Source organism: Falco biarmicus, chromosome Z (assembly GCF_023638135.1).
Source record: "Falco biarmicus isolate bFalBia1 chromosome Z, bFalBia1.pri, whole genome shotgun sequence".
Lineage (NCBI taxonomy): Eukaryota > Metazoa > Chordata > Aves > Falconiformes > Falconidae > Falco > Falco biarmicus.
The window spans coordinates 80,648,615-80,674,699 of NC_079311.1; the positions used below are offsets into that span (position 1 = coordinate 80,648,615).

General features: G+C 43.9%; 1 protein-coding gene across 1 annotated transcript in view; it reads left to right on the forward strand.

Annotated features, from left to right (window-relative positions):
• Nucleotides 1-26,085, forward strand: part of DCC (DCC netrin 1 receptor) — a 554,206-nt gene that overhangs the window by 441,137 nt on the left and 86,984 nt on the right. The window contains exons 13-15 of the mRNA XM_056325745.1: nt 17,376-17,517; nt 20,032-20,142; nt 25,122-25,316. Of these exons, the coding sequence (XP_056181720.1) occupies nt 17,376-17,517; nt 20,032-20,142; nt 25,122-25,316 (448 nt within the window). The remainder of the gene's footprint in view (nt 1-17,375; nt 17,518-20,031; nt 20,143-25,121; nt 25,317-26,085) is intronic.

Consider the following 26,085-nt stretch of genomic DNA (forward strand, 5'->3'; position numbering starts at 1 on the left):
ATAAAGGTGGGAGAAGGGGTGGACTGGCCCCGCTTTGGGGTGCTCAGCAGCATGGGGGTCCCACACCCAGCACCCCCAGGGTGCGAGCAAAGGCATCCCAGCATCTCCCATCCCAGCGTGGAGCCTTCCCTCGGACTGCAGGCTCAGCCTGATGCGCTGGAGGGTCCTGCGAGGATGCCAAAGATTTGGAAAATAAAGTAAACCCATTTCCAGTCAATTTATTTCTTCACTTTCTGTTGATGCAACTGCTGCTTGTGCCATTCTGGGAGGATGAAGGTACCTGCAAAGAGCTGTATGTTTACTCTTGCTTCCCTGAGGTCTTTTTGCCCAGCCTAAACGAGTATCAGAACATGAGATTTCTTTCTTTTTCCATTTAATGACTTTTATGGAATTTTCTCTTAATTGTATATAACCTAAAGTGGGTTTTCTTTGCTTTTCTGTGACTGTTTTTCCTATTCCGTGTTGATAATGCGGCTATAGCAGCAGGAATAACGTTTCTTGTTAATTTGTGTTGTTGAACCAATGAAAAGGGAAGCCATAAAAGAGTTTTGGATGTTATAAAAATAGCCTTGCCGAAGGGAATTGGTGTGTAGGGGATTGGGGGACGGTGGTGGTGGTGGTGGAAACAAAATCCTAAGACAAAATATAGCTCCCTAACCCCAAAGTTCAGATCACATAGCGCTTCTAAAGCCAAAAGCATACGTAGTCCCATCTTTAAAATTCACAGAACAGTCTCTGGAGAATGAAACAATTATAAACCAGCCTATTTCTGGGCTTAAATTCCATGATATTTATGGAATGAAAGTCTGTATTTGTGCTCTTCCAGTGCTTTTCAGATTGCTTGGGTTTGGGATTTGGTGTTTGTTTTTTTAAACTAAGTGGAGCTACCAGAGAGTTAGTTTTGTATATTTTTTTGTTTCCATTTATTGGGGCTGAAGTTGGAACAGTATCTGAGTGAAGTGAGAAGCATCCCCCTGGGTGGTTCCCAGGGAATAAAACTTGTCAGGAATAGATGTGGCCCCCGCCTTCTAAGTGATGCTTGAGATGCTGGAGGTTGCATTTTTACACGGGTATAGGATTAGATGGAAGAATAAATGATGCTGATGGTGTGCTGAATTATACAGTTTAGGGGCCCAATCCAGCATCCATCCATTGAAAATGGAAGAGGAAAAATCTGCTTGGCTTTAGGGAATTTTGGTTCAGGAGGTGTGAGGCAGGGTGCTGTGCAGTGTGTATTAACCATGGGGTTTCTTTAGATGGTGAAGAAAAATGTGGTATACAAAATCTGATACTTCTACAGGACCGCTTTTTTGAAGCTGCAGCAGTTTGCCTAAGTCCTAAAATGTACTAAATACAGTTATTGTTTGGCTAGTGAGGGCAGATGGTGCTGGGTACCTCCTGCCTCACCAGGGGGAAGGAGGAGACTCCATCGTCATCTGCAGCAACAGCTGAAGCGCTTCGATTCAGTAAGTCCCTTCTGAACTGCGTATTAAATGTTGTTTGGCTAACTAACTCTCTCCAAATCTGCTCACATCCTTTGTATTGGTTTATTAAACTGTTTCCTGTATTCCTGTGTACGCTCTGATATATTTACCGTTGACCTTTTTTGTGAGTGCTTAGTCTCCCTTGTTCTATCTTTGCTGCCTTTTCATTTTCTCTTCAGTAAGGATTTCATTTACACGCAGCGATACTCTTCACCTTGCTCCTTTTGTCCAAGTTATTTATTGAAATGGAGTTTACAGAGCGTTCACCAGGAGAAATAACATTTTTGTGGAGCAGGGCATATGCTGCACATCCTCACGTAAATCCTGAGTGTTTCCACTGGCGTCTTGGGCACGACGATAAGGAGTGTGGGGTTTGGATGAACTGATGGGTCATATGTGTATTTAAAAAAAAAATAATAATGCTCATGCAATATCAGAAAGGGTGTCTTACTCTACACAAAGACTGCACCTCAGTGGATGTTACTAGAGGTTTGGTATTTATTTGGTTTAGTTGTCAGTGGAGTTTTTCTGCGGGGGGGTGGGGTGTTATGTTAAATGCCTGCTATTTTGACAGCCTTTTTATTGTCAGGAATTAAATTACTGGTGCAACATGTAGTTGGTACACGTACTCGGCATTGCGCTGTGCCTTCACACACCTGACCTGGCCCAAGCATTTCTGAACCCTGAGGAGATGAACTACAGCTCCAGGTTTTGCAGCGTGGACCTGTCTGCCCTTGAGCTGTTTTTTGCTGGATGAGGCCATGAGATCCGCTGGGGTCTGCGTTGGTCAGGTTCTGTGCTAAGCCCAGCTGGGGGCTGCTCCCAGTGCCTCTCCGCTGGTTCATCCACAGGCTGTGAGCATCTTCACCTGCGTGGCTGAGCTGGGCTCAGTGAAATCTGCAGGATTTTTTTTTTTTGTTTTTTGACAATATTTTATTTTGACTGTTTATCTTTGCTGTATAGCTTGTTTTCCCATTGGATAAAACCGGGACCAAAATACTTATTTTTGTCAGTGTAATGACAGCCTGGAATTTCTAAGAGCTGACATCTGGTGTAATTTACTCCGACTGGAAAAAGCTCTGAAATGATTTTCCCACGACCAGCGCATGACAAAAGTTCTTAATTTTTTGATGGTTGCTTTCCTTTTCCCATAAAGTTAAGACAAATTAGCAATGTGAGATGGTATTGTGAAGTGAAAATTTCCCTCTTTATCTACTGGGTGGCACCCAAGTGACGATGTGCCACTAGCAAATAAAACTATACAGTAAAGGAAAGAAAACCAGAAAGAAACAATCATGTTAACCCAAAAAGAAGATGCTGACACCCACGGTGATCTTGATTTACTGTGACTGCACTATCTGCTGCTTTGCTCTGCCTTTTCGTAAAACGACTAGAGGTCAGAATATGCAGGTGCTGGTCCTGTGTGTTTCCTAGGAAGAAAACTGCGATGCGGTGGTGACATTTCTGGAACAGCGCTGTGCTGAGTGGAGGTCAAAGCGGCTGAATAAGACCCGCCATGCCTCATTGCTCCGTATTTATAGATATTTTGCTGGAAGGTGCTTGCTCCTTTGGGATAACCATAAGAGAACATCACTCCAGGGGAGGCTGCGGTCCCACCACCGCGGTGGTGGCTCCCCACCAGCCAGGCCTAAGCTCTTCAGTGGCGTGAATGAAGGGGTAGGGGGCCTTCTGCCAGGCTCTGCCCGGTGAAGGGAGGATGTTACGGCAGCCTGATGGACTAAAAGGGGCTTGCTTTGAAACCAGTAACTTAAATTTACTTAGTGAACAAGTGTGTTGGGCACACCGCTGTGAAGTTCCTTGGTGACTTCAGAAAACTTGGAATTGTTTTAACATTTTGACAGTTTTTCCTCCCTCGAGGGTCTAAATATTGTGCTCGTAGTAATGAGAGCAGGTGGGACTCACATCCATCACTGTCTTCATAATTCTTACACTGCAACTTTTTTTTAGTGAGAGGGGTATAGCCCTAAGGATCAGAACTGCCTGAAATGCCACCTCTGCTCTTCACAGACATTTCTTTTTAGTGATCCTCCCGGCTGAGGTGGTTAATTATGAGCATCAGGTGGGAATCCACCCCACTGTTGATGTAACAGGTTATTTTCTAAAATCCATTTTTAAAGGTTGCTGTATTTATTACCTAGGCAAAGCATAACAACCAGGTGCTAGGCTATTTAGGTCACCGCACGCTTTACTGCAGAGAGCTTTGTTCAGGACTGTGGCTGGGATTATTTCTCATTTTTCTTGACAACTCTGTTGTGCCTTCCTTTATTGTTAACATTACATCATTAATTCTTCTGAAAGGAAAATAAATTTTAAGGTAGGTGCACTGGGCAGCAGGGCTGTAACCAAAGTTTGGCTTGTCACTCATTCTGATGGCATCGTGTAAGCCTGTCTGTGCCTTGAAAATACAGTAAAACTTCCAAAATAGACCAAAATAAGCTATTTGTGCATGTTTAACTGAACAGAGCTGTCCCCTCTCCCAAGGTCAGGCAGAACCAACTTGCTGCTTGATCCCGTTCAGACAAGAATTAATCTGGAGGAGTCACAGACTCTTGCAGCGAGCAAGGGATGCAGGGGACCGTTACAGAGATCCCTTCTGCCCTGTGGAGCTGTGACTCTGGACACTGCTTCCAAGGAAAAAATGAGCTAAAAGGCTCAGCCTCTTCCTTTGGGAGGGCTGGATGGTGCGGCGGTGGCATGTGCAGCGCTGAGCCTGAGGGTGGGAGCTGCCGGCTGGGAGGGCTGCAGTGCCCCCAGGAAACTGAGCGAAAGAATTGTCTTCATGCTCCTAATTCAAGATAATGAGGCTGCTAATGAGGACTGGTGCTCTGAAGTGTGGGGGGGGCTGTGGTCTCTCATGTTGGACAGCATCCCCTAGCCACCTGTGGCAGGACACCAAGCCAGCCGGGTCCCCGTGGAGCGCAGGGGAGATGTCAGTGGCGCAGGTTGCCTTTGGAAATGTGAACCGTGATGGGTTGTCTCTGAACAAGCATCAAATGAGTACTTGAGGGTTGGAGTAGATGACCCCAAAGGTGCCTTCCAACCTCCACCACTCCAGTGACATGTCTGTTGCTTTCCATTGTCGTTTTGATATTAAATTCTCTTCCAACATGGCTTAGGTGCAATCTGAATCAACAGAGTGCCTGACTTTGATCATTCCACCTAAACTTTAGGCACTTAATTTTGTCATCTGAAATGCTAAGTGCTGCTTGTTTTAGTGATAAGGTGCAGGCAGCTCCTGAAGGTTCAGATAGGTGATACGTCCTTCTGTGACCAAGCACTGGGATGCTTCAGCTATGGACATAGATTAATTGGGATGATCCCAACCTTGAATGTCCACAGCAGATTTATAACAAACTTGGACTTTTCAGCTCTAAGTAGTAAAGAACAGTTGAAGCTGAGCTAGATCCAGTGTCCTTCCCTGTGGAAGAATATCCTTCTGCAGGTCTCTATATCAACTAAGGTACCAATTATAAATACATTTAATAGGAGACCTTCAGGAGAAGTCTTTCAAGCCTCAGAAATTTGCCTTAAGCTTATCACTGACTGGTATCATTTTTTGGTGCACAGAGAATTAGGCAAATCGCATTGAATTCTGCAAATTCAGGCTGATTGGGGGTGGGGGGGGTGGGGGATGGCGGGAGGTGGGGGTGGTGGTGCTGGGATGATGCTGAAAGTTGCCCGAACAGCAGCTTTGATGCTGATTCAAAATGTCTAGCTGCAGGTCCCTGAAGCAAAAGTGCTTGTTGGAAGAACTGGAAACGAGAAAATAACATTTTTATGTCTGAGCTGATGTTTTCTGGAGCACCGCTTCATTTTATTGAACATCCATAGGGAATGAGATGTCTTTAATTAAAGAGATGCCAATGGGTGCAAAATTTAAAGGCCTATCCTGAATGACCCCCGTCATTAATCCTAAAAATCAATATCGTGTGTTCGGTCGTCTAGTGACTTCCACTCATTTACCTTTCCCAGATGAATTTGGCATCTGGGTCCCATGATAATTGCAGGGACCTCCAGCACTTTGGATTTGAAAGAAAAATACAATTAAACAAAAAAAAAATGTAGAAAGAAACCCAGAAACAATTACTGAAGACAATGCTTTTTTCACAGCTGGCTGGAGCTGGAGTTATTTAAGGCAACGTGTGATACCTGCCCTGCCCTTGTATTTCAGCCAGGGTGTTGGAGACTCGGGAAACTCAAAGCAGAAGCGCTGATAATGTGCAATCAGAATTAATGAGTAAGATCAGCCTTGGGGTACAGACTGGGGAGGAATTAAGCAGTGGGCAGGTTTTAAAATGCTGAGATAGTAACACAGGCTGAGGAACAGGGCCCTGGAGTGACCTAAGGATTCTGAGTGACCCCAGGGAAGATGCCAGAGTGCCTTCATTTTTCCTGATATAAACTTCACTGCTATGCCACTGTTGAAACACAGTTTTACAAAACCACGTTTTCTTAGCATTCAGCCCCAAACTTAGGGAGATATATTCGTATAATCACTTCTGTGAATAAATGGGATGTAACAAAGCTTGGAAGTACTTCAAAGTGCCCGTTTTGAATAGGGCACAGAAAACGCGTGCAATTCGAGGATGTTGTCAAAGAAATTAAAGAAATGAAGTTTTGTCAGCAAAACTTAAGAAGGTATTTCCCAGGGTGTGTTTTTTGTTACAGAAAGAAAAGAAACAGAAATAGCTCCGTGTTGCACAGACACGTCGTGATGTCCTTCCCCAGCCCTGCTGTCGGCATTTTTTGGGAGGGAGCTTTCCTTCCCCTGGCTGCTGCTTCGCAGTCCTGGGGAGTGGGATGGGACCCGTCCTAGCCTGACCTAAACACTGAGAAAAGCAAAAGTGTTTCTCTTTAAAATCCACAGCCTGGCTAATCGTCCCTGCATCTTTCCATGCCTCGTGTGTGTTGGGAACGGTGCTCTGTGCACCTCCGTCTCCCAAGCAGAGAAACTGCTAGAAACGCACTTGAAGTTCTGCGCTGGGAGGTTGCAAACCCTCTGCCGCATCGGTGTCACCTCAGATTCAGGTCTCGAGCTGTACAGAAATGTGCGTGTTGGTGTTGTGAAAGATGGAGGTGAAGTAGCAGGCTGTTTGAGGCCTGCCTTCTGTTTGAGGCCTCCTTACCTCACCCATTACCCTGTAACAAGCTGTTAGTCTTCTGAAAATCGATGGGAATTGGTACCGTCCTTCAAGGGGAGTGTTGGCGGGCGCGTGGCACGTAGCAAGTTACAGAGGAGGAGGAAGGGTCTGTAATGCTGCAGCGCATTGGAAGGGAGGAGCGAAGGATGAGTAACGGCCATGGCTGGGAGGGAGTGAGGAGGATTTACAGAGCTGGAGCCTGGCTGCTGGTCCAGCTTGCAGAACCCCTGGAGACCCCCGGAGCTTGTGAGCTGTGTCTCTCACAGGTGGCTCACGCTTGTTGGGTTTGGACACAAGCATGGGAAGCACACATGGTGCTCTCTGGCGGAGCACGGCCAGGGTGGCTGTGGGAGAGGTGTCACCCAGCCCCCAGCAAGCCCCCAGCAGCATCCTCGCTTGCTCCCTAGAGAACGGGGCCAGCGCTCCTAAAGAACTGTGTGGTCCCTGTACTGGGGAAAGGAGTACTGGTTCTGCCGCTGATGTGGTTTCTCTCTAGAGGGACGTTTGTACCAAATTCCTATGTTGTTTCTGATTTGCAAGAGGGTCACGGAATGAAGATGGCTAGAGGTTTTTACCCTTAAATACTAGCCAAAGTCCCCTGGCAGTAGGTGGGTGCCAGGCAGGTGATGTTGTGGTGGAGTTGCTCAGGGCTTACTACACGTGGGGGCATGGCTGGGGCGTGCTGCCAGGCTTGTTCCTTCTTGCTACGCAGGCAGCCAGGACGCTGGTGGCTTTCTGAGAAGACCTCGTATGTTTTCTGGAAACACCATCATCTGGGAAAGGAGATGAGTGCCGTGAGGGTGCGCAAAGTTTGATGGATGGGTGGGATGGTGGGTTTGCTTTCTGTAAGGATGAGCTCCTCAAATCTCACATCTCCTCTTTCTCCATGCAGAAAGGTTTTCTTGGACGCCCAGGCGTGCGGCAGTAGCTTGGGCTGCCGGGTGGCTGTGGCTCTCAGCTGATCCCCTCAACATGCTGGAGGCTGCAGGGTGGGTGACTTGTGCGTGTCCACGATGTTCAGGACACTTGGGAGGTCTTAACGCAACCTTAAGAATAAATCAGTTTGGACCTTGGCTGTAAAACTTGCTTTCCAGAATATTCCTATTTGGATATAAAAATCACCAACCCCAGCAACATCTGGCAGTTCTTCTCTTCCTTCTGCAGATGTTTCGATACCTTCTGGTGTCCCTGGCCTTTTTAATAGGCTTATTCATCATCATCATCATCATCATCATCATCCATCTTTCAGCAGCTCAACCACAGCTTTAAACCCATTTGCGGAATTTACCTCTTTTTAGCTGCTTGCTCAGGATCCTGTTCAAAACCCATCCCAGCCCTCTCTCAGGGCCCACCATTGGGTTCAGGGAGCCATTCCAGTGCACGACGCATGCTTGAATAGCACCCAATGGTTCCTTTCTCTTCGAAACTCACTGACTAACCTCTGTGCCCAAAATAGCATCTTTTCTGTGACCAAATTAGGCCTTTAAATCTGAACTACCTTTATGCTTTTTTCTGTCGGAGGCCCAAAGAGATGCTCTCCAGGTTGACAGTGCATCCTGGGAAGCAGGTGTGCTTTGCGCTGCTGCGGTACCTCACCACAACAACCTTCATGCACGTTAAGACTCACAAACTTCTGTTGCCCTTAGCATTTTGCCAGTCTGGATCTGAAAACATCTCATTTGCCAAAAGTAGAGTGCCAGTGGCTTGATACAAAAATGGTACGAAGAATTGGCGTCAGGCTGCGATGGGCTCAGGCAGGTCACGGATGCAGGAACTCCAGTGTGCACCACTCCGTTGCGTATGTTATAACTGGAGGAACCTCCTTTACTGGCTGCAGGAGCATAAATATTTAAGGAACAGGTTTAGGGATGCAGTATTTCATTGTGCTTTTTTGATTTCTTTCTTTTGTTGCTTGTGGTGGTGATGGTGTCTTGTCGTTCGTGCTGATGGGCATGGAGAAAGAGGGAGTTAGCTGCCTTTGACGGGTCTCTGGGAAGCCCCTCATAGCAGCACAGCATCATAAAGGTGCATGCATTAACATTATTTAAACCAGGAAAAAATATTTTAAATATTCTTGAGGTTTTGATTTTGGTCTGAATCTTAATAGCTTAATTATTTTGAAATTATTGTGCCCTTTGCTTTACACACTCTTAATCATGAGGCTCTCAGGCAGATATCGTTCAAGTAATCAGTATCAGTATAATCAGTAATTACACTATAGCCAACTACAGGTGCTGCTAAGTGCTAATCAATTAAATGCATTTGTAATTGAAAACTTGATGGAAGTATTGATAGTTGCTTTGATCCCTGGACTTGTAAAGTTCCAGTTTGTTTTCTTGTGTAGTTGACTGCAGCCCTCTCCAAGCTGGTGGTGTTTAGCAGGTGTGTCGAAGGAAGGAAGTGAAATTCAGCCATGCCTGACCGATCTGAATAAAAATCATCCCGTGTATCCAGAAGTGGCTTTGGCAGCTGCTGAGTGATGTGAAGGAATGTCACTGAGTGACGGCAGTGAATGCCGTGCAGGCACTGTAGCATCCCTTGGGCAGAGACAGGAGCCCTGCCTGGCCGGGATGCTGCCAGCAGCATCCGTGTCTGTTTGCTGGTCGGTATTCCAGGGGTTCTCAGCTCCATGCACGCCGGGTCACTTGAAAGGAGAGAGAGCATCCTCAGCGGAAGGAGGAAGAGCTGAGAGCAAACGTTCATTGTGAGTAACTGTGTCAAGAAAAATGAAGGAATGAATGAAAATGAAAATTTTCATTGACATGAACATTTTGAGATTAAAAGAGAGACATCACTACAGCTGCGGGGATATATTGTAGAGGGGTTTTCCTATTACAGAGGGTTTTTTTCCCAATGAAAACTTTCTAGCCCAACTTTGAATGAGAAGTCAAAGCTTTGAAAATTTTCATGAGTACCATGTTCTTTAAAAACAAGAGCATTTCAAGCCAATGGTATCTCATAGTTACTTTAAAAGGTTTTGTTCTCAAATGTACTTACAAAATCAGTAGGGGTTAGTTTTAATTGTATGATGAAATGTGCAAAATTGCCGCAAAATATCTAAAAAGGACTAAAGGCCCACTTTTCTGCTTAATAAAATGAAAAACTGAATGCAAGGTTTGCCTACCCTAACTTTGACTTCTAAAACTCCTGTATCTGTGGCTGGGTTCATTTTAAGTGTCTAAACGTAGCTCAGAGGAATCTCACCAATTTTGAAACGGTAAAAAAATGTTTTAGATATTCATCTAAGCATATTATTTGGGAATGTCCTTATGTCAGCAAGCTAAAGAGCACGTGGTTGCACTGTACACGATTATTTCACAAGTCTTTTTTAAATATATAGAACCAAATTTTGGAAGCAGCCATGCCTTAGAAGTGTCTATGTTTGCAGAGAGAAAATGATGACTTTTCTCTATTTATTTTGGTGTTTGTTTTATTCCTTTGCCACTAGAACCAAGGATTTGCCTGAGGTTCCTGACTGTTCCAAGCCTTGTATTTTGTTCTGTTTCATTCTCTTGTGTATTTAAGTTAGTGAAGACACCCAGAGGAGGTTTTATCTTGCAGGGTTTTTTTCCCCTAGTATATCATGACTATCACTTTTTAATATTTTATTTTATTGTTTACATCTGTGATGATCAAATGGTTTAAGCATTTGATCATGCAATTTTATATATAAGGGCTGTCTGGAGATGTAGTTCAGAAGAGAAATATTCCCTGAGGAGATAATACTGGCTGAAAAGGTCTTCATACCTTAACGGTCCTTCCAATTTTTTTCTTTCTTCTCTTCTTTTGGGGTGAAAAAAAGTGGTTTTATGAAACCCCGTGGCTGGGGATTGTAAAAATTCCTCGTATCCAAGGCAACTGCCAACAGCCTCAACACGTATTTGTAAATTAATTTGCAGCTTACATGCTGGTTGTAAAAGGAGAACCCCTTGCCTGTGAGATGGTGGGAGCGGATCCAAGGGGTGGCAGCAGGGGCTGGGAAAAGCCGGTGCCTTTGTGTATCCCTCGTGCACGTACCGTAACAGGGTTTGGATGCTGTTTGCTCGGCTGGGCTCTCTGGTGAGTACAGCTGCAGTCTCGCTGCCAGCCTGGGAAATGAAGCCGTGTGTCCCAGCAGCTGCGTTTCCAAGCCCAGGACCATGCTGGAAGGCATGGGATCAAAGTCCGGGAATGGCTTTGCTGGAAAGTAAGTCAGTAAGGGTCAGAAAAGAGCAGAGCTGCTCGGAAAAAATAGATCCAAACCTCATTCCTGCTCCTCACCGTGCAAATCAGCACATGAAAAATCCCATCGTCTTTGACCACTGATGCTTTCAGCCGTTTCTAGCAGGACTTTGGGTGTTCATGGCGCATGCTGTGAAATGCTCTCCTTTTCCTTTTCTTGCCCTGGGCCTCCTGTTATGTTTTCTAAAGGTATTTCTGTGTCCCACTCGGGTCCAAGCTAACACACGGACAGCTGGGAGCCTCAACCACACGGCAGGCAGATAGGTGGTGAACTGCTGATGGTCGGGCTGCCACTAGCAAATAACAGAGCTGAATTTGTTCTCCCAGAGCGTTGAAAATAATGGCTTAAAGCCTTTCCAAACAAGATGTCCTGATTTCATTACAAAAAAAAAAAAAAAAAAAAAAAAATCTTACAGGATCTCAGTAGGCTCCAGAGGTCTGACTTCTAAATAGTTTGACTTTCCTTATAGTGTTAGGTAAGAAGGTTCTGTGCCACCTGCATAGTATAGACAAAGTTATTTCCTGGGAATTTATCTATTGGGAGAGAATTAACACACAAAACAAAACAAAACAAACAAAAACCCCACCAAAAAAACCCCAAACAAACAATACAGTACTCTTTAGTTCACTTCAGGATGCTTAATTTCTCGGTAAAATTATTATTTTGCAGTTATGCCAGGCTTTAGCACCTCTTACTGTGCCAACGACATGTTGATTTTCTTCTTTTCTGAAGCGCTAGCCTCTTTCAAAGTACACCTGAGGTTTAGACATATTTGTTAAATGCTTTCTTTTTTAAATCCCTTCTTGAATCCTACCTGTTTTTCAAACATACCTGATTTGGGACACAAGGCAAGTTTTCTGCGAGCTGTTCAGGTTGTTTGGATGTAATTGTTAGCAAATGAAGCCAGAATGCCTCTGAACATGCAGTTCACCCAGAGGAGATCACTGAGGCCAAGATTAATTAATAGCAGTTAAAAAAGCCGTAGTCAGACATTCCCATGGATTCTGGGAAGCGCAGGAAGGCTCGCTCTCAGATGCACGGGACAACTTTCCTAGCAGATCTTGAGGAGCCCTTAGGATGTATCGTAGCCAGGTCCCAAGTGGGGGTTTTAAGGATGGAAGAGAAGTCAAAGTGGTTGTGACACTTCCTATGCCATGTCCTGGGGGGTTGTAATGATTTTCAATTGTGTCTGGGGCCGTGTGTTGGGTTTTGGCTATAAGCTTTGCTCCTGACAGGTCCAGCTTCTCTATGCTGGTATTTACATTTTCATTTCTTCAAGGAATCACAGCCTTAGGAGGGGAATGCTTGCCCTCGGCGTGTCTTGAAACCACTGAACCTTGGGAGTGGCTGTGGCCTTGCTTTGCTTGCTTTTATTGCTCTTCTCCAGCATATTGAACGTGTGTCACCACAACATTTGACAGACCTTGGGTATCGTCATGCCCGTTGCTATTACTAGCAAAAGCTGAACAAAGGCAGTGTGTAAGATGTAAAATAGCTCTGCTAAACCTCAAGATGCTTTATGAAGGGACCGAAGCCCATTTTGTTGCATGAAATCATCAGGTTATTAATTTGTTGAACTTTTCCCAACTTTTTACAAATAAGAGGTGTTCTAGGTGCTTAATCTACACAAATTCACAACAGCCTTTCTTCTTCTAGCTTTATTTCCCTTCCCTACCTTGCAATTGGTCAGGCTTTGCCTTTTAACTGGCTTAACCTCAGTCATATATATATAAAGATTATAATTCACCATCAGCTGGTAGGTGGAAAATTTTAACTCATGAAAGTTTTTTTCTAAAAATGTGAAATCTCTGGACTGATCCTGGATAGCACCTGTTGTCCCCTTTAAAGGTGCTAAGAGTTCTGTGACCCCTACCCCACTCCATCCCATCCCATCCCATCCCATCCCATCCCATCCCATCCCATCCCATCCCATCCCATCCCATCCCATCCCATCCCATCCCATCCCAGTGCTCTTTGTCAGCTCAGGATGCGCCCTGAGTATTTTTACACAGGCGTTATTCCCATTTTGGTTTAGTTTTGCTCCACTTTTCAAGCAGAATAGCCCACCCACCCTTAAGGCATGTGACGGCTGAAAATCTTGGTGAGTTTTGGAGCCTTACTCCAGCATATCACTTAAAGGCTCTGTTGTGTCAAAGGTTTGATTTTTGTATCTGGCTGGTTTGATTGTGGATAATTGAACTTTGACTGGGGAAAAAAAGCAACCACAGAATGGGCTTAGTAAAGAAAAAATCAGAAGAAAAGCTTATGTGCAGGGACAGAGTGCAACAGAGAAAGTTCATAAAGCAGGTGCTAGTTGTCTGCTACTATAGCTAAATGAACGTTTGCAAATATGTTTATAAATATTTATAGTCAGAGGATTATTGACTAAAATGAACTGACAAATGGTCTTTGCACATCTAGAAACTTTGATTTTCTAAGGTTTGTGAGATTTCTGGTGGTCTACATTTCCAATCCATATAGAGATAATACCTCAGCTTTTTCTTATTCTACTAAATAATTGTGGAAATGGGAAAATGGAAATATCCTGTGGTTTTGGAAACTGCAGGAAAGATGTTAAAGTTTCACCTCAGATTTGGTTAGAACTCTTGGAGTCAACATCTGTTCTCCCTGAAAAGGTTTAGCAAATACAGTCAAACTAGGAGGGATCATGCCACGTAGTTTGCAATCTCTAAAGGGCTGTTTTGCAACAATCCCGGGTGTTTGCAGCTCTGAGCCAGGGCTGTGCTGGGTGTCTGAGCTGCTCAGGGTGATTTCTTCATGGTGCATGAAAGGGACCACGTTCCTGTTGAAAAAGGCGTATTTCAGAAAATGGGAGGTGGCCAGCAACCTTTTATACTACTTTTCCATGTTACGTTCCAACCAGGACTAACAGGTTCCTACAATCGCCTTGAAGCTGGCTTCCTTTTATGGCTTCCTTAGGAATCCTGGTATAACAGAAAGGAACTATTTTCTTGCTGTTGGTTACCTCTCAGATAAAGCGTGAAGGATTAGAGCACTAGTCGTTACTGCTCTCTCTTAAGCAGAAGAAAGGACAAGAAGCCTGTTAGAACCTTAGTCATTGATTTTCGTGGAGCAAAGGGTCACACATTAAGTACTATTGATAAAAAACATCGTTGCGGTGTCCATGGAGACCAGGTTGAGGTGAAAGTGAACTGTTGCCGTTCAAGTGACAGCTTTAGGTGGATCTGTAAAGAACCTGCTTTTTCCTCTAATCATAAGGAAGTTCTTATTTATTCTACTCCGAGTGTTGGATCAAAGCCGTTACTTCTGAGGGACCTGCTGTGCAGGGAGATGCAGTCACTGTTGACTTCAAGGCAGAGGAAGGGATATTTGGGGTCTCATAAAAACTGTTCTGTGCTTGCAGGTGTCACAGCTCCAAGTGCCTGGATGCTTCTGTTGGAACTCGTCTTTTTAAAAATCAAATTAGTGTCAAGGTCAGGCTAGAAATAGGATGACTTCAATAGTTCCTTATATCCCTAAAAGCTATGCATGTATAAAACTCCCAAGTAATTGCACACGTGCAGTACTATGCCTGTGTGCAGAAGGCTTGGTCCTTTGCTCTGTTTGGGCATGTGCTTGGATATGCTTGGAGAACTTGCTTGGACACTGTCACCCTTGTGCTGCTGTGCCCTTCCTTTGGGAGCCTTCAGCATTTTCTCTGCTCAGAAAGGTAGGACCAATGCTGCCTCATCAGGGTCCCACATGGAGCATCCCTGTGCAAGGCTCATGCAACCTTATGGTGAAATGGCTTGAGAGGGACCGGAGCCATTCCTGCTCCAGTTCCAAAGTCGTTATACCATCTATCAGTCTTTTAAATGATTGCTGACTGGCCCCATTGAGGAGTTAAGCCACCCCAGTGGCAGATCTGTTGCTTGAGTATTGTTCCATTTGCAAGAAAGTGTTTGTTTGGCCTGGAGAACCCTTCCTCAGAATGTGTGCAACCAGCGCTCTTGCTGCCTCTCCTGGAGGGCAGCAAATTGTCTTGGGGCCTCCTAGATGTTTCAGCTGACAGGCAGCTCGGAGATCTTTTTTGTTGTTGTTGTTTGAAATAAATTGACAAAATGGAGCCTGTGATTTGAAAAAAGATGGTGGACCACTCAAAGGTCCAGTCAAATGTCTGGGGCATCAGAAGGTCTTTGGAAGCATGGGATTTCTTTCAAAATTCGCTTGTGGTTTCTATCAGCTGATTTAGTGGTAAATTTTCTGTAAGCTGCACCTTTGGGTAAAAGTTGGTGTTACTGCACTTTCTGGACTGAGACACCAGTGTGATTTGTCCGTTCTGATGGGATTTTTGAATCTACAAATCATTCCTGTAGCCACCCACCTGCATGAGCTGTGCGACAGGTCCCTGGAAGCATTCCTGTCCCTCCACTTCTTTATTGTTCCTTCTTCCATTTGTTTTTTTGTTCATGGATGGGGGCAGCTGGGGTGATGGAAGAGTTTTTCTTGTTGCTCTTGGAAGGGGCAGGGGAAAGATGCATTATTTTTTCTTCCTCTGGGAAAACATCCAAATGCTCTGCTTTCTTCTCCACCTGGGAAATGGGGTGTTGGAAGTGTCTTCTCATAGCTGGGCAGGAATATTCACAGGTGCTGAGTCCCCGTGGTGGGACTGTGGCTCAACGTCGTACAGAGATGGGAAGAGTTGGGAGTGCAGCGGTACCAAAGATTGCATTACCTGTAGATGTCCCCAGAACTGTCAACAGAAATAGGTTTTAAAGGCACTTTGTGGGTGTTTGCAGTCTCCATAAACATTTTATATGTAGGCAATTTCAACATGCAAAGTGACCCAACTACAGTTTTAAAACAGTCATGCTCTGCTTTCAGAAATTGAGTGTGTTCTGCCCTACGGCAAAAACTTCAGCATTATTTCACTCAGCAATGAAACCCCAAAGTATTGATTTTGAAATGTATAATTGATTGTAACAATAAATCACTGGGCAGTATATTTGCAAAACTGATTTTTCTATTGCAATAATTAAATTGATATGTGCTATAACGTATTTATGCAGGGCCTAAACAACTCAATAATGGTAATAAATTGTGTTTGGTCAAGAACTATCCACTGTGATGCAGTTGACTTCTTTTTGTCTAAAAATTTGTAAGACGGTGCTATAAGAGATGGTAGAGATACAATCGCGAGAAAACTCTAGTGCCCTGAATAGCTCATATTGCGCTGAGTGAAAGTACACTAGGATCGGAGACTTGGAAGGAACAGCTGGTGCCCAGGTTGTTTTAGCAGAGAAATGCTGATGTACGATGTCAGCTCTCTTATCAGTCCAGCTCAGTAAATCTGGTGGTTTTGCCTGGATGAACTGATAGAAACTGCAGTAAAGAATAGAATGAATAGACATATGGATGGACATGATATGATGAGGAAGGATCAATACAGCTTTTATGGTGGAAAGCCCAGCTTCACATGCCTATTAAAGTCTTTTGACTTTAATTAAAAATAAAAAAGGAATTGTTGAGCACGTGGGCAAGGAGATCCAGTTGATATCCTTGGCTTGGGTATCCTAAAGCCTTTTGATGAGATCCCTCACAAAAGGCACCTGAAGAAAGGCAGTTGCCGCAGCGTAAGGAAAAAGATCCATTGGTGATAAGGGAGTGATGGTGGTGGGATTCATGGCAAAGGGACAGGGTTGAGCAGAGAGCAGTGGCTGCAGCATGGCACAAAGCTGCTGGGCACGGGGAGGAAGAAGAAGGTGACAGGACTGGCCACATACATGGACTGGCTTCTGTGTCATGGTGATAAAACTCCTTCAGACCTTTCTGCAAGGAGAGCGGTGGCAGAGATGGGTGGCTGGCCATGTAGGGGATGGTTTCGGGTTGGGCTGTTCAGCTGGGGTGAGATCCCTTGTACAATCCAGCAGGGAAAAATAAGCAGTTGGTCTTGGTTAATTGCGTTGCTGCTGATGCTGCCCAATGAATGGCTCCATGGAGATGCTCGGAAGTGTTGGGATCGGCAAGAAGTTTATTCCCAGGAGGTTTGACTCTCTTTGCATTGATATAACTAGGGTGCAGTAACGTCTCTGAACGTCCGTGGAGCTAAAATGGGACGGAACCGTTGTTGCTGCTCAGGCTGAGATCTCTATCCTACTGTCAACAAGAGGCACGTGGGGCTGGAAAGCGAAATGAGCCGCAGTGTCTGCTCAACGCCAGAGCTGGTATTTCTAGTGCCATAGGTATTCCAGTGACCTGGTGAAATGAAAAATTCCTGAAAAGGGAGAAAATTTTCTGTAGACATCCGTTGTGTGTATAGCCATCCACTGCTAGAGGACGTACACTTTGCTTTATGCCACCGTGAAAGTGTCTAGATCCAATTTGGTTTTCTTCCCAAAATAACAGCTTAGTTGAATGCATGTTGCTATTAGAAAAATAGCCTTTTTCTTTCTCCTCCCCCCCCCCCCCCCCCATTCATTTAATGTGCTTTATTTCTGTTATTTCTTGGGGGGTTGGAAATCAACAATAATATCTCTTCTGTTACAGAGCATCAAAGTTAGCTGGTCACCTCCACCACCAGGTACTCAGAATGGATTTATTACGGGCTATAAAATCCGACATAGAAAGACTACCCGCAGGGGTGAGATTGAAACACTGGAGCCAAACAACCTCTGGTACTTGTTCACAGGTCAGTGTTCACATGGTACAGCCTTGCAAGGTTTTGATGAATTAAATGCTTTGGGAATAAAATATACTTGCACTTCAAGGAAACATTGATTTCTTTGCTGGCAGGTAGCATTTATTGTGTTGTACAGAGACAGCCTTTATGGTGTGCTCTTTTTTTTTTTTTCCAAACCTATTTTTTCCTTAATATTTTTACCATATGTTTGTCTCCTGGATTTTGTCATTCATGAATTTGAAGCTGAATTTTTTGCCTCCTGTATCTTAAGCCTCAGTTGTTGGGGTTTGGTTTTTTCTGAGCACTCAGCCAACATCATCTATCTTCTGGGTGCAAAATTATCGATTTCCTTGGATTTTCAATGGAAAATACCTCCTCACCGAATAAAAAGGACAAGAGTAGATCATAGCGAAACTATAATTGCGAAGAATGAAAGCAGCCAGGTGAGGGTCGTAAGGGTAGTGGTGAATTCTGGTATGTGAAAATGAATTTCAGCTGGGTTCTTGCATTGTGCCCAAGAGATAACTGAGAAAGCAGCCAAAGCATCAAGGCGGACGATTAAACTTTGTCAAAGTCAGTGGCACCTTTGCTACTGAATTCAGCATAACGACGATTGTACCTCAGATGACCTACTTTATATGTACTTCCAGGTGTAAAGTGTGGTTTGTGAGAATCGGAAGTAATTTTATATTGCAGAAGAAATAATAACCACGTGCTGGTTGGGAAGGAAAAACAGCATCTTATTGAAAACTGAAATAAAAGCAAAAGGAGAGCTTTTTTATGACCAAGACCTTAAATACTGAAATCTCATCTTGGTCATCTCACTTAGGCTCGTGGACAAACATCCCCCCCCCCCTCCCCGGGACCCCTTGTGAAGGCTTCATCACTAGTGGCTGCACGACAGCCAAGTACTTTCTGGGGGGGGATAGTGTGCAGAGCACGTTCAGGAAGTTGGAAAGGATCTGTTTTCTGGCAGATCAAGTAGAAATCATGGTGGAAGCTGCTCAGATGTTTTGAGTCGCTGCTGCTCTGATGGCTTAGAGGAGAAGCCATAGCTATGCAAAGTGCCAGAGCAAAGGCAGGGACCTCCGTAGCTCCATCCCTGCAGATCCCTGCGGATCGTGCCCTCAGCGAGGGGGGAAGGCTGCAGGAGGTGAAAGCCACTCGGAGCAGAGTAGATTAATCTCTCTTGTGGTAGATCCCCACGTCCTGAACAAAGTCTTGCCTTAACTGGAATTATTCCAAGCTTAAATTGCCGCGGGAGCCCTGGTGGGAGTGTGGGCTGCAGGCAGCCCCAGCCCTCCCCTCCCTGCAGCCCCTAAAGTGTTTTGGGTTTTTTGTTTGGGTTTTTGTTTGGTTTTTTATTATTTTTAATGGAGCTTGGGAATACATATTTTGAGAAAGCAATGAAGGAAAATATCCAGACCTTGTTACTACTTTCCACACGCATATATTGCACTTGCTGGAGACTGAGCTCCGTGGGTCTTCTAAATGTACATTTTAAATATTAACACGGAGGCACTTGACATCATAGTGGCATTGCTGTTGGGTAGGGAGGTGCTTCACAGGATTGGTAAGAACACCTGCAATAGCAAACGAGTTTAGAGTTCCAAGGTGGGTTTTTAAATAGCCACTATCAATTTTAGAATAGGCTTCCACGTCAGCGAAATGTTAAACTGCTTTTTTTTTTTTTTTAAATTATGAGCGTTCTCCAGAGAACGTTTGCAATTAAATGAAACATTTTTTTTCCTGTGCTTCGTGGTCAGTATAGACTAAGGAAAAAGATAAACCTATATCCCCACCTCGGGGACTTGGAAGTCTTGTGGCATGTTCAGGAACACTGCTGTAATTGTTTTCTGATGGCTTTAGCCACAGAGGGAAAGCATCTCTTTCTGAATTTGTACTTATTTCACAATATTGATAAGACTTTGGTTTTTTGGTTTTTGGGGTTTTTTTGTTGTTTGGTTTTTTTTTTTTCCTGAACTGTGTGCTCTGAAGATAATCAGGAGCCCTGGAGAGCAAAATGCTCTTCAGTTGCAAACCTTGTTCCTAACCTGCAAATTTTATGCAGAAGGAGAGTGTATACCTGCCTTTCCCTGCATGTTAAAAGCTGTGAGCTGGTTTGGTTAAGCATGTAATTAATGCCTTAGTTATGCAAAACAATTTTTCATGTCTTTACTAAGCAGACTTCCATTCATTTTTGTACATATGTATGAACACAGCCAACGGGAATGACAACCCAAAATTAGTCCTGGGCTGGTACAGCCTTCATGCAATTCTTAAAGCCTATATCTGCATGTCTGTTTTATGTGTATATGTGTTTTATATAGATATATATGTATTTCTATTTATTTCCTTCCATGTAGCAAATCCAACGGACTATTACTAGAGATTTCATTTTACTCAGTCTGTTGCAAACTCTGGTATCGTCATTAATTTCCTTTCTTAGTCTTCTCCTTTCTGTATGATTTTTATTTGCCTTTTTTTTTTTCTGTTTTGTTTTGTTTTGTTTGAATTCAACAGGACTTGAGAAAGGAAGCCAGTACAGTTTCCAGGTGGCTGCCATGACGGTGAATGGGACAGGACCCTCCTCAGACTGGTACACAGCGGAGACACCTGAGAACGATCTCGATGGTAAATGCATCTTTTACAAGTGGTTGTCTCCCAAAGCCTTCTAGCTGAGGGATGTCACTGCGGTTGTCACCCCAGCGCAGGTTAGGGTGGGATGCCCGGGCTCTAGACACCCACCAGCAGATGTTCTCTTAATGCTCCTGGGTCCCATATGCCATGGGTTATGTTTCTCTGTCGTCACCGGGACTGAGGAGTCAGAAACCTTCATGGAAATAATTCCCTGCCAGAATTTAGCTCCTGGCAATTTGCAGTAATACAGCAGAGTGAATCAGTAACTTCATAAATAATAAAGAGCATCAATCAAAGAAACAATGAAGATGAAGCCAACAAGCCTAACAATTCACCAAGCAAATTTTCCAATAGGTCGAATCCTGTTTCCCAGCCTTTATTTGCAGATGTTAGAAATGCAGGTTGGCAGTGAAGCTGCCTAATTAGTGAAAGATGACGGGATGCAGATACCTGGAAACTGTGGGCTGTATAAATCAGTGCTGATGTTGGCACAAAAGGGAAGAAAAACACTGGAATGAAAGTGTTAGATAAAATGACTGGAATATTTGAAGTAGTAAAGGAATAAAAGGAGAGTAATGAAAAAGTCTACCTAAAAAAAAAATAAGCAGAGTGCAAATCAAATGGGACAAAGAATCTGACAGATGGAAGCCATGGCAAAACTACAGACAATCCCCTAAGAAGCGAATATGTAGTAGAAAGGAGATGAATAGAAAATAAAAGGAAACTGATGAAAATTGCTATGATTTTTTTTAAAACAAAATAAACCACCTCAAAAGGATCAAAGGCAATCCAGATGAAAGAATCAATAAATAATCAGTTGAAATGCACCATATTACTTGATGGTGCCTTTCTTTTGACTGGCCGGATTTCCTTAGGAGCTCAAAATCTTGCAAATGGAAGAATTTCTGCCTTTCCCTATATCCAACTGCAATTTTCCAGCAGACTGGGAGGGACCACGGTGCGTGGCATGCAAAATGGGAGACCCAGTCCCTGCGGTTTCTCATCAAGGTTTTAAAGCAGAGGTGATGCTTCTAGGCACCTCATAACTATACCAATGGGTGATGACATGCCGCGGTGCTTGATGCTCTCTTTCTCATTACGCCGTGGCTGGATGGCACTGTGAGGAGTGCTGTTGTGAAGGTGTAACGTTTTTCACTGGCAGGAGTAAGGGAGAAATTGTGAACACACCGCAGTGTGGAAAAAGAAAGTAATGCATTTCAGTGTGTTTGTTTTGATTTGCGTTTAATAGACACTACGTTCCTTCGAAGTTTCCGTGCCCACGTACACATGTGCACGTAAAGAGGTTAATCGAGCCATCACAGGAGACGCACGATGGAAGCGGGTACATGTGAATAAACCTGGGCAAAGCTGTTTTGTTCAGGTATTGTGCTGCCATGTGCTTGCATTTGCAGTCCCAATGAATTATCCTCATCAAGCTGCAGCAGCCTGATGCTGGGAATGCACCGTGTTGCGTGCTAGCTACAAATGCTTGGATAAACCAGTTACACCACATCCTGCAAGTGTCAGCTAACCAGGGAAGGGCTGGAGCACGGGCTGGTAACTGCAATTCCCTCTCTGCTGCTGTGGCAAATGCAGGTTCTCTCGCTTTCGCTGGAAGCCTTTTTGGTATCAGCAACATGAAGACGAATGCTATCCTTGAGAACAGCGTCAACTCCCAACAGATATTCATTTTAATTAGTGTCTTTTTTTTTTAAGTGATTAGAAATCCAAACAGAGCTGCTTCTTCAAGGTTCCCTAGAAAGCTCGCGTTCCTTTACTGACAGCTAGGAAGGTTTTAAATATTTATCTTAAGCCTCAAATTTTATCCTTTAATAAGAAAAAAAAAATACAGAAAGCAACACTTTCCCTGAAGGGTCTGTTTTAAATAGCTTGAGCAAGGATGCAAGAGAATCTCTGATCAACTTAGCAAAGGTATCCTCCAGGAAAATGGGTTTAGGATGCTTGGTTTCTCATTACTGCATTGAACAGATGGAAGCTGTTATACATATTAGATAGCAATACAGTTCAGCTTCAGCTCTAAATTAGTGCTTTAAGAGCATGACAAGCCAGACTGTTATTCATACTGTAATTTCTCTTGAAAAGTGATTCAGGAAATACGGGATGAGTAGAAAGTACCTTGATTTTGTGAAACGTACATCTTTGGATGGCTGAGGAAATGGCTAAAGTGACCCAGATGTAAAGCATCTGTCAAGGTTGGCAGTGGAATTAGGGAGCTTTGACTAGCACTGAGTGCAGTATTCCCAGGATGGAAGGCGTGGGCGCTGACACCGTCACCCACACACCCAGCGAAAGGCTGGGAGGCACGCGTGGGCAGCGTGGCACCCCAGAGGAGGTGGCACACCAGGCAGTGACATGGAGCCTCAGCTCCCCTTTCCTGGGAGCCCAGGTGTTCCTAAGGGAGAGAGTAAGGAATGCAGCGCCAAGGAATCTGGTTTGGTGGGTCGATCCGCTGGGGAGCTGTCCTGCGTGCCAGGGGCTGGTGGGCACCCACAGCTCGTGTCTCCCCATGGCTGACAGGTGCCCAGAGGTGCCCCTGCGTGGGAGCCGGTGCTGGACTCCTGGTGTAGTTAAGAGGGGCACCCTAAATTTGGCTCACTTGGGACTTCAGATGAAGAACTTACTTCATGTAGTAGCATTCCTTGTGGAGATTCCCGCTGGCTCTCAAGGTCGCTTCTCAGAACTGGTTCTGGCATCATATTTACACCCAGGAGAAACAGAAGTGAACGTGTTGGTCTGGAATGGCAAGGACATGGCCCAGCAAAGGAAGCAGAAATATGGGATGTATGTTTTGATAAAGAGTTCTTCTCCTGGATATCCAAGTGCTGGGACACTGAAAACCAGCAAAGCCATCCAAAGGCTGAATGGTCCAGTTTCCTGAAGTATTTATGGATTTAGATGGTTGGCTGTGCGTTGTGTTTGGCAGAAGCCCATACTGCGGAAAATGTGCTTCGTTGTAAAGGGATCCAAAAAATATGTTGTTTGTGGGGTGGGTGGGTGGAATAGTTGCTTCTGACATTAACTTTGTGCTTTGGGATCTGAACTACATGACACAAATTCTAAAATTCAGAGCTGTTTCAGAATAAGGAAAATGTTTTTTTCCCAGGATACATTTGAAAGTAGAGCTAAAGATAGTGTTAATTAAAATTGCTTTATACAGAAAAGTGAAGCAAAAAAAAAAAAAGCATCTTCAAAAAATAATTGTGTTTAGGAAACTTCAATATTCAAAGAACAGTTCAAAATGTTTTCCAGCCCAGCTTCATTTGAGAGACTTAATTCACAAGAAAGGTCCCAGAAGTTAACCTGCCTTTTGCTTTTTGAAACAAGACATCATGATGTAGCTCTGAAATGCATGACTCGCGTAATGGAATTGTTCGAAAGAAAGAATATGAAGTGTTTGAATAAAGTAGTTTTAACCTAAATGGCTGCCTAGAGGTATCTGTACTGCAGTTAAAATCTCTGTGTTGTGTCAGATGTAAAAATCATCATCTGAAGGCAATCGATTCCTTGAATGCTTCTGATCTCCTTTGCTGCCTGAGAATTGCTGGCTTTAGAAAGTTCGAGGAATTGCGGTGTTGCCGTGTTATCCAGCTTCTCATTTCAAGGCATTAAGTTGTTATTTTCTCTCTGAGGCTTGCAAAAAATGCTTCTGTCATTTGTTTTTCAAACAGCACTGCTCAAGAGTAGCTGCTCACGTAACTTTTGCTTGGGCATTAAAACAAAGTTTGGGAATGGAGTTGGGGGAAACGGCAACTTTCCCTGACTTGCAGTGGCACTGCTGGTGCAATCTCTTTCTTTTTGTGAGTAGCTGCTTTTCAGTGAATTTTCTTTGACCCATGCTTTGCAGTTTTAAGGGGTTGAGGGCAAAGGACGTCCACAGTGGCTAGGTGTTTCAGAGCGGTAATGTACAAAGCGCAATTCCCTGAAGGTGCAACAGGATTTCAGAGTGCTCTAATGCGTTCATCGGAATTCATCTGAAAGCCCTTAAAACACCAAGGACGCGTCTACGGCACTGGTTATTGAAAAGTGTTAATTCTTCTTTTCATTACCTTTTTCCAAGGTTTACAGTGGGAATGCTTCACAACTGCAAAGTGTCTTTTGTTGGAGTTTACCTCGTTTTATAGTCTGTTTTTTCTACCCTGTCCTTGTTGCCTTCTGTATAAGCTTTCATCTATTATATTGCAAGCCTTTTTATTGGGGAAAAATAGTAACTTGTCTTCTTTCTGCTCTCAAAAAGACAAGCTACTGTGCAGCTCCTCTGAAGAGACTTGTGATATGGTAGTTATCGAGTAAACTCAAACAAAAGGCATTTAGTCATCTAACCTTTAAAGTAAAATTAGGCTTGTAGAAGGGGAAACAGACTCCAAGTGCTTAATTACTACTTATAGGAACACCTGTAAATAAAATATCTCATTTTGATTATTTCATTTGTGAAATGTCGGTGTATGATTTAAAGCAGCTTCAAAGCAAGAGATGCATGTCCGAGAGTTAAATTCACTTCTTGTTTTCTTGGGAAAGAGACAGATCATTGTCAGGATGTACTAGTACATTGCTAACAAAGTACCTTCTCGTTAAATAATCTGTGAGCACAGGACAACTCATGCACTCAGCTGTCAGGATCCTGCTGAACTTGCAAATAGACCAGGGAAAAGAAAAGTTGTCTTCCTGGGAATTCTTTTGCAGGTCATCTTTCATTTTCCTGCATCATTTTAAATCTCTCCTAGCCTTGTGCTAACGGTGGAAAGCACTAGGAGATGCTCCATTTAAAATAGGGAGAGACGTATTGGTGCTCTTGGAAGGGAAGGATGTAGCTCACATGAAATTGCATGTAAGCTCTGCATGTAACTCTGGGGTACCTGCTTGGGGATTTTTTTCGTGCAAATATTTTCATCTAAATGCAAACCTTGAGTAGAATATTAATTTATACTTCTTTTTTTTTTTTTCTCACATCCCAGAATCTCAGGTTCCTGACCAGCCAAGCTCTCTTCATGTCAGGCCCTTGACAACAAGCATCGTCATGAGCTGGACTCCACCACTGAACCCGAACATTGTCGTCCGCGGGTACATCATTGGCTACGGTGTAGGCAGTCCATACGCTGAGACCGTGCGGGTGGACAGCAAACAGCGTTACTATTCCATTGAAAATTTGGGTAAGTAAGTGTTTTCATTCATTTCATTTCATGAGAAGAGGTTCCTTTGAGGTTCCGCTGGTTTTGTACGTTTATTTTCAGGCTATGACCGGTGCTTCCTTTACGTGTTGCTTTCTTAGACTGTTTCTGCATTCCCTTTCCTGGTTGCTCTTACCTTCAAAACACTGGATACTTTCAAACATGTGAAATCTCTCTGATCAAATCTTCATTTGATTCAGGAGATCTTATTAAGTCATGTGCCCCTAATACTGACTCCTACTTGTGCAGAGAGCTGAACCTTAAAGATGTTATTCCTGGGGCTGGTGCTCCTGGGTTTGAATTTAATGGCAATCTCGAAACTCCTATTTTGTGTCTGTCAAAATGTGTCGAGAGAGAGAGGGTGTTATTCATTATTCATGGCACAGCCTCTCCAACAGTTCATCTAAATTCTCAGCATGGTACACGGGGACCTGGATCCTTCCAGTGGTGATGGGCCATTCTCTGAACCCTGGGAAAATGGTTCAGAGTTTAAAGGATGTCAAGAAGTATAATGGTTTCCTTGTCGTTACTTCTTTAGCGCTTTTATTCCAGGTAAAAATGGTAAGTTTTCTGCTTTGTAATCTGGCAACGATGAGCTGTTACAGGAAGATTCATTAGCTTGGTAAGTTGTTTGGGCCAGAACTCCAATGTTCTAGGATGCTTTGAGTTGGAACGTGTGATTTGTAGCACCGTGCAACGGCATCGTCCAGCCTTTTTGCTGTTTCCTTTGGGGATCCCGGGGAGTAAAATA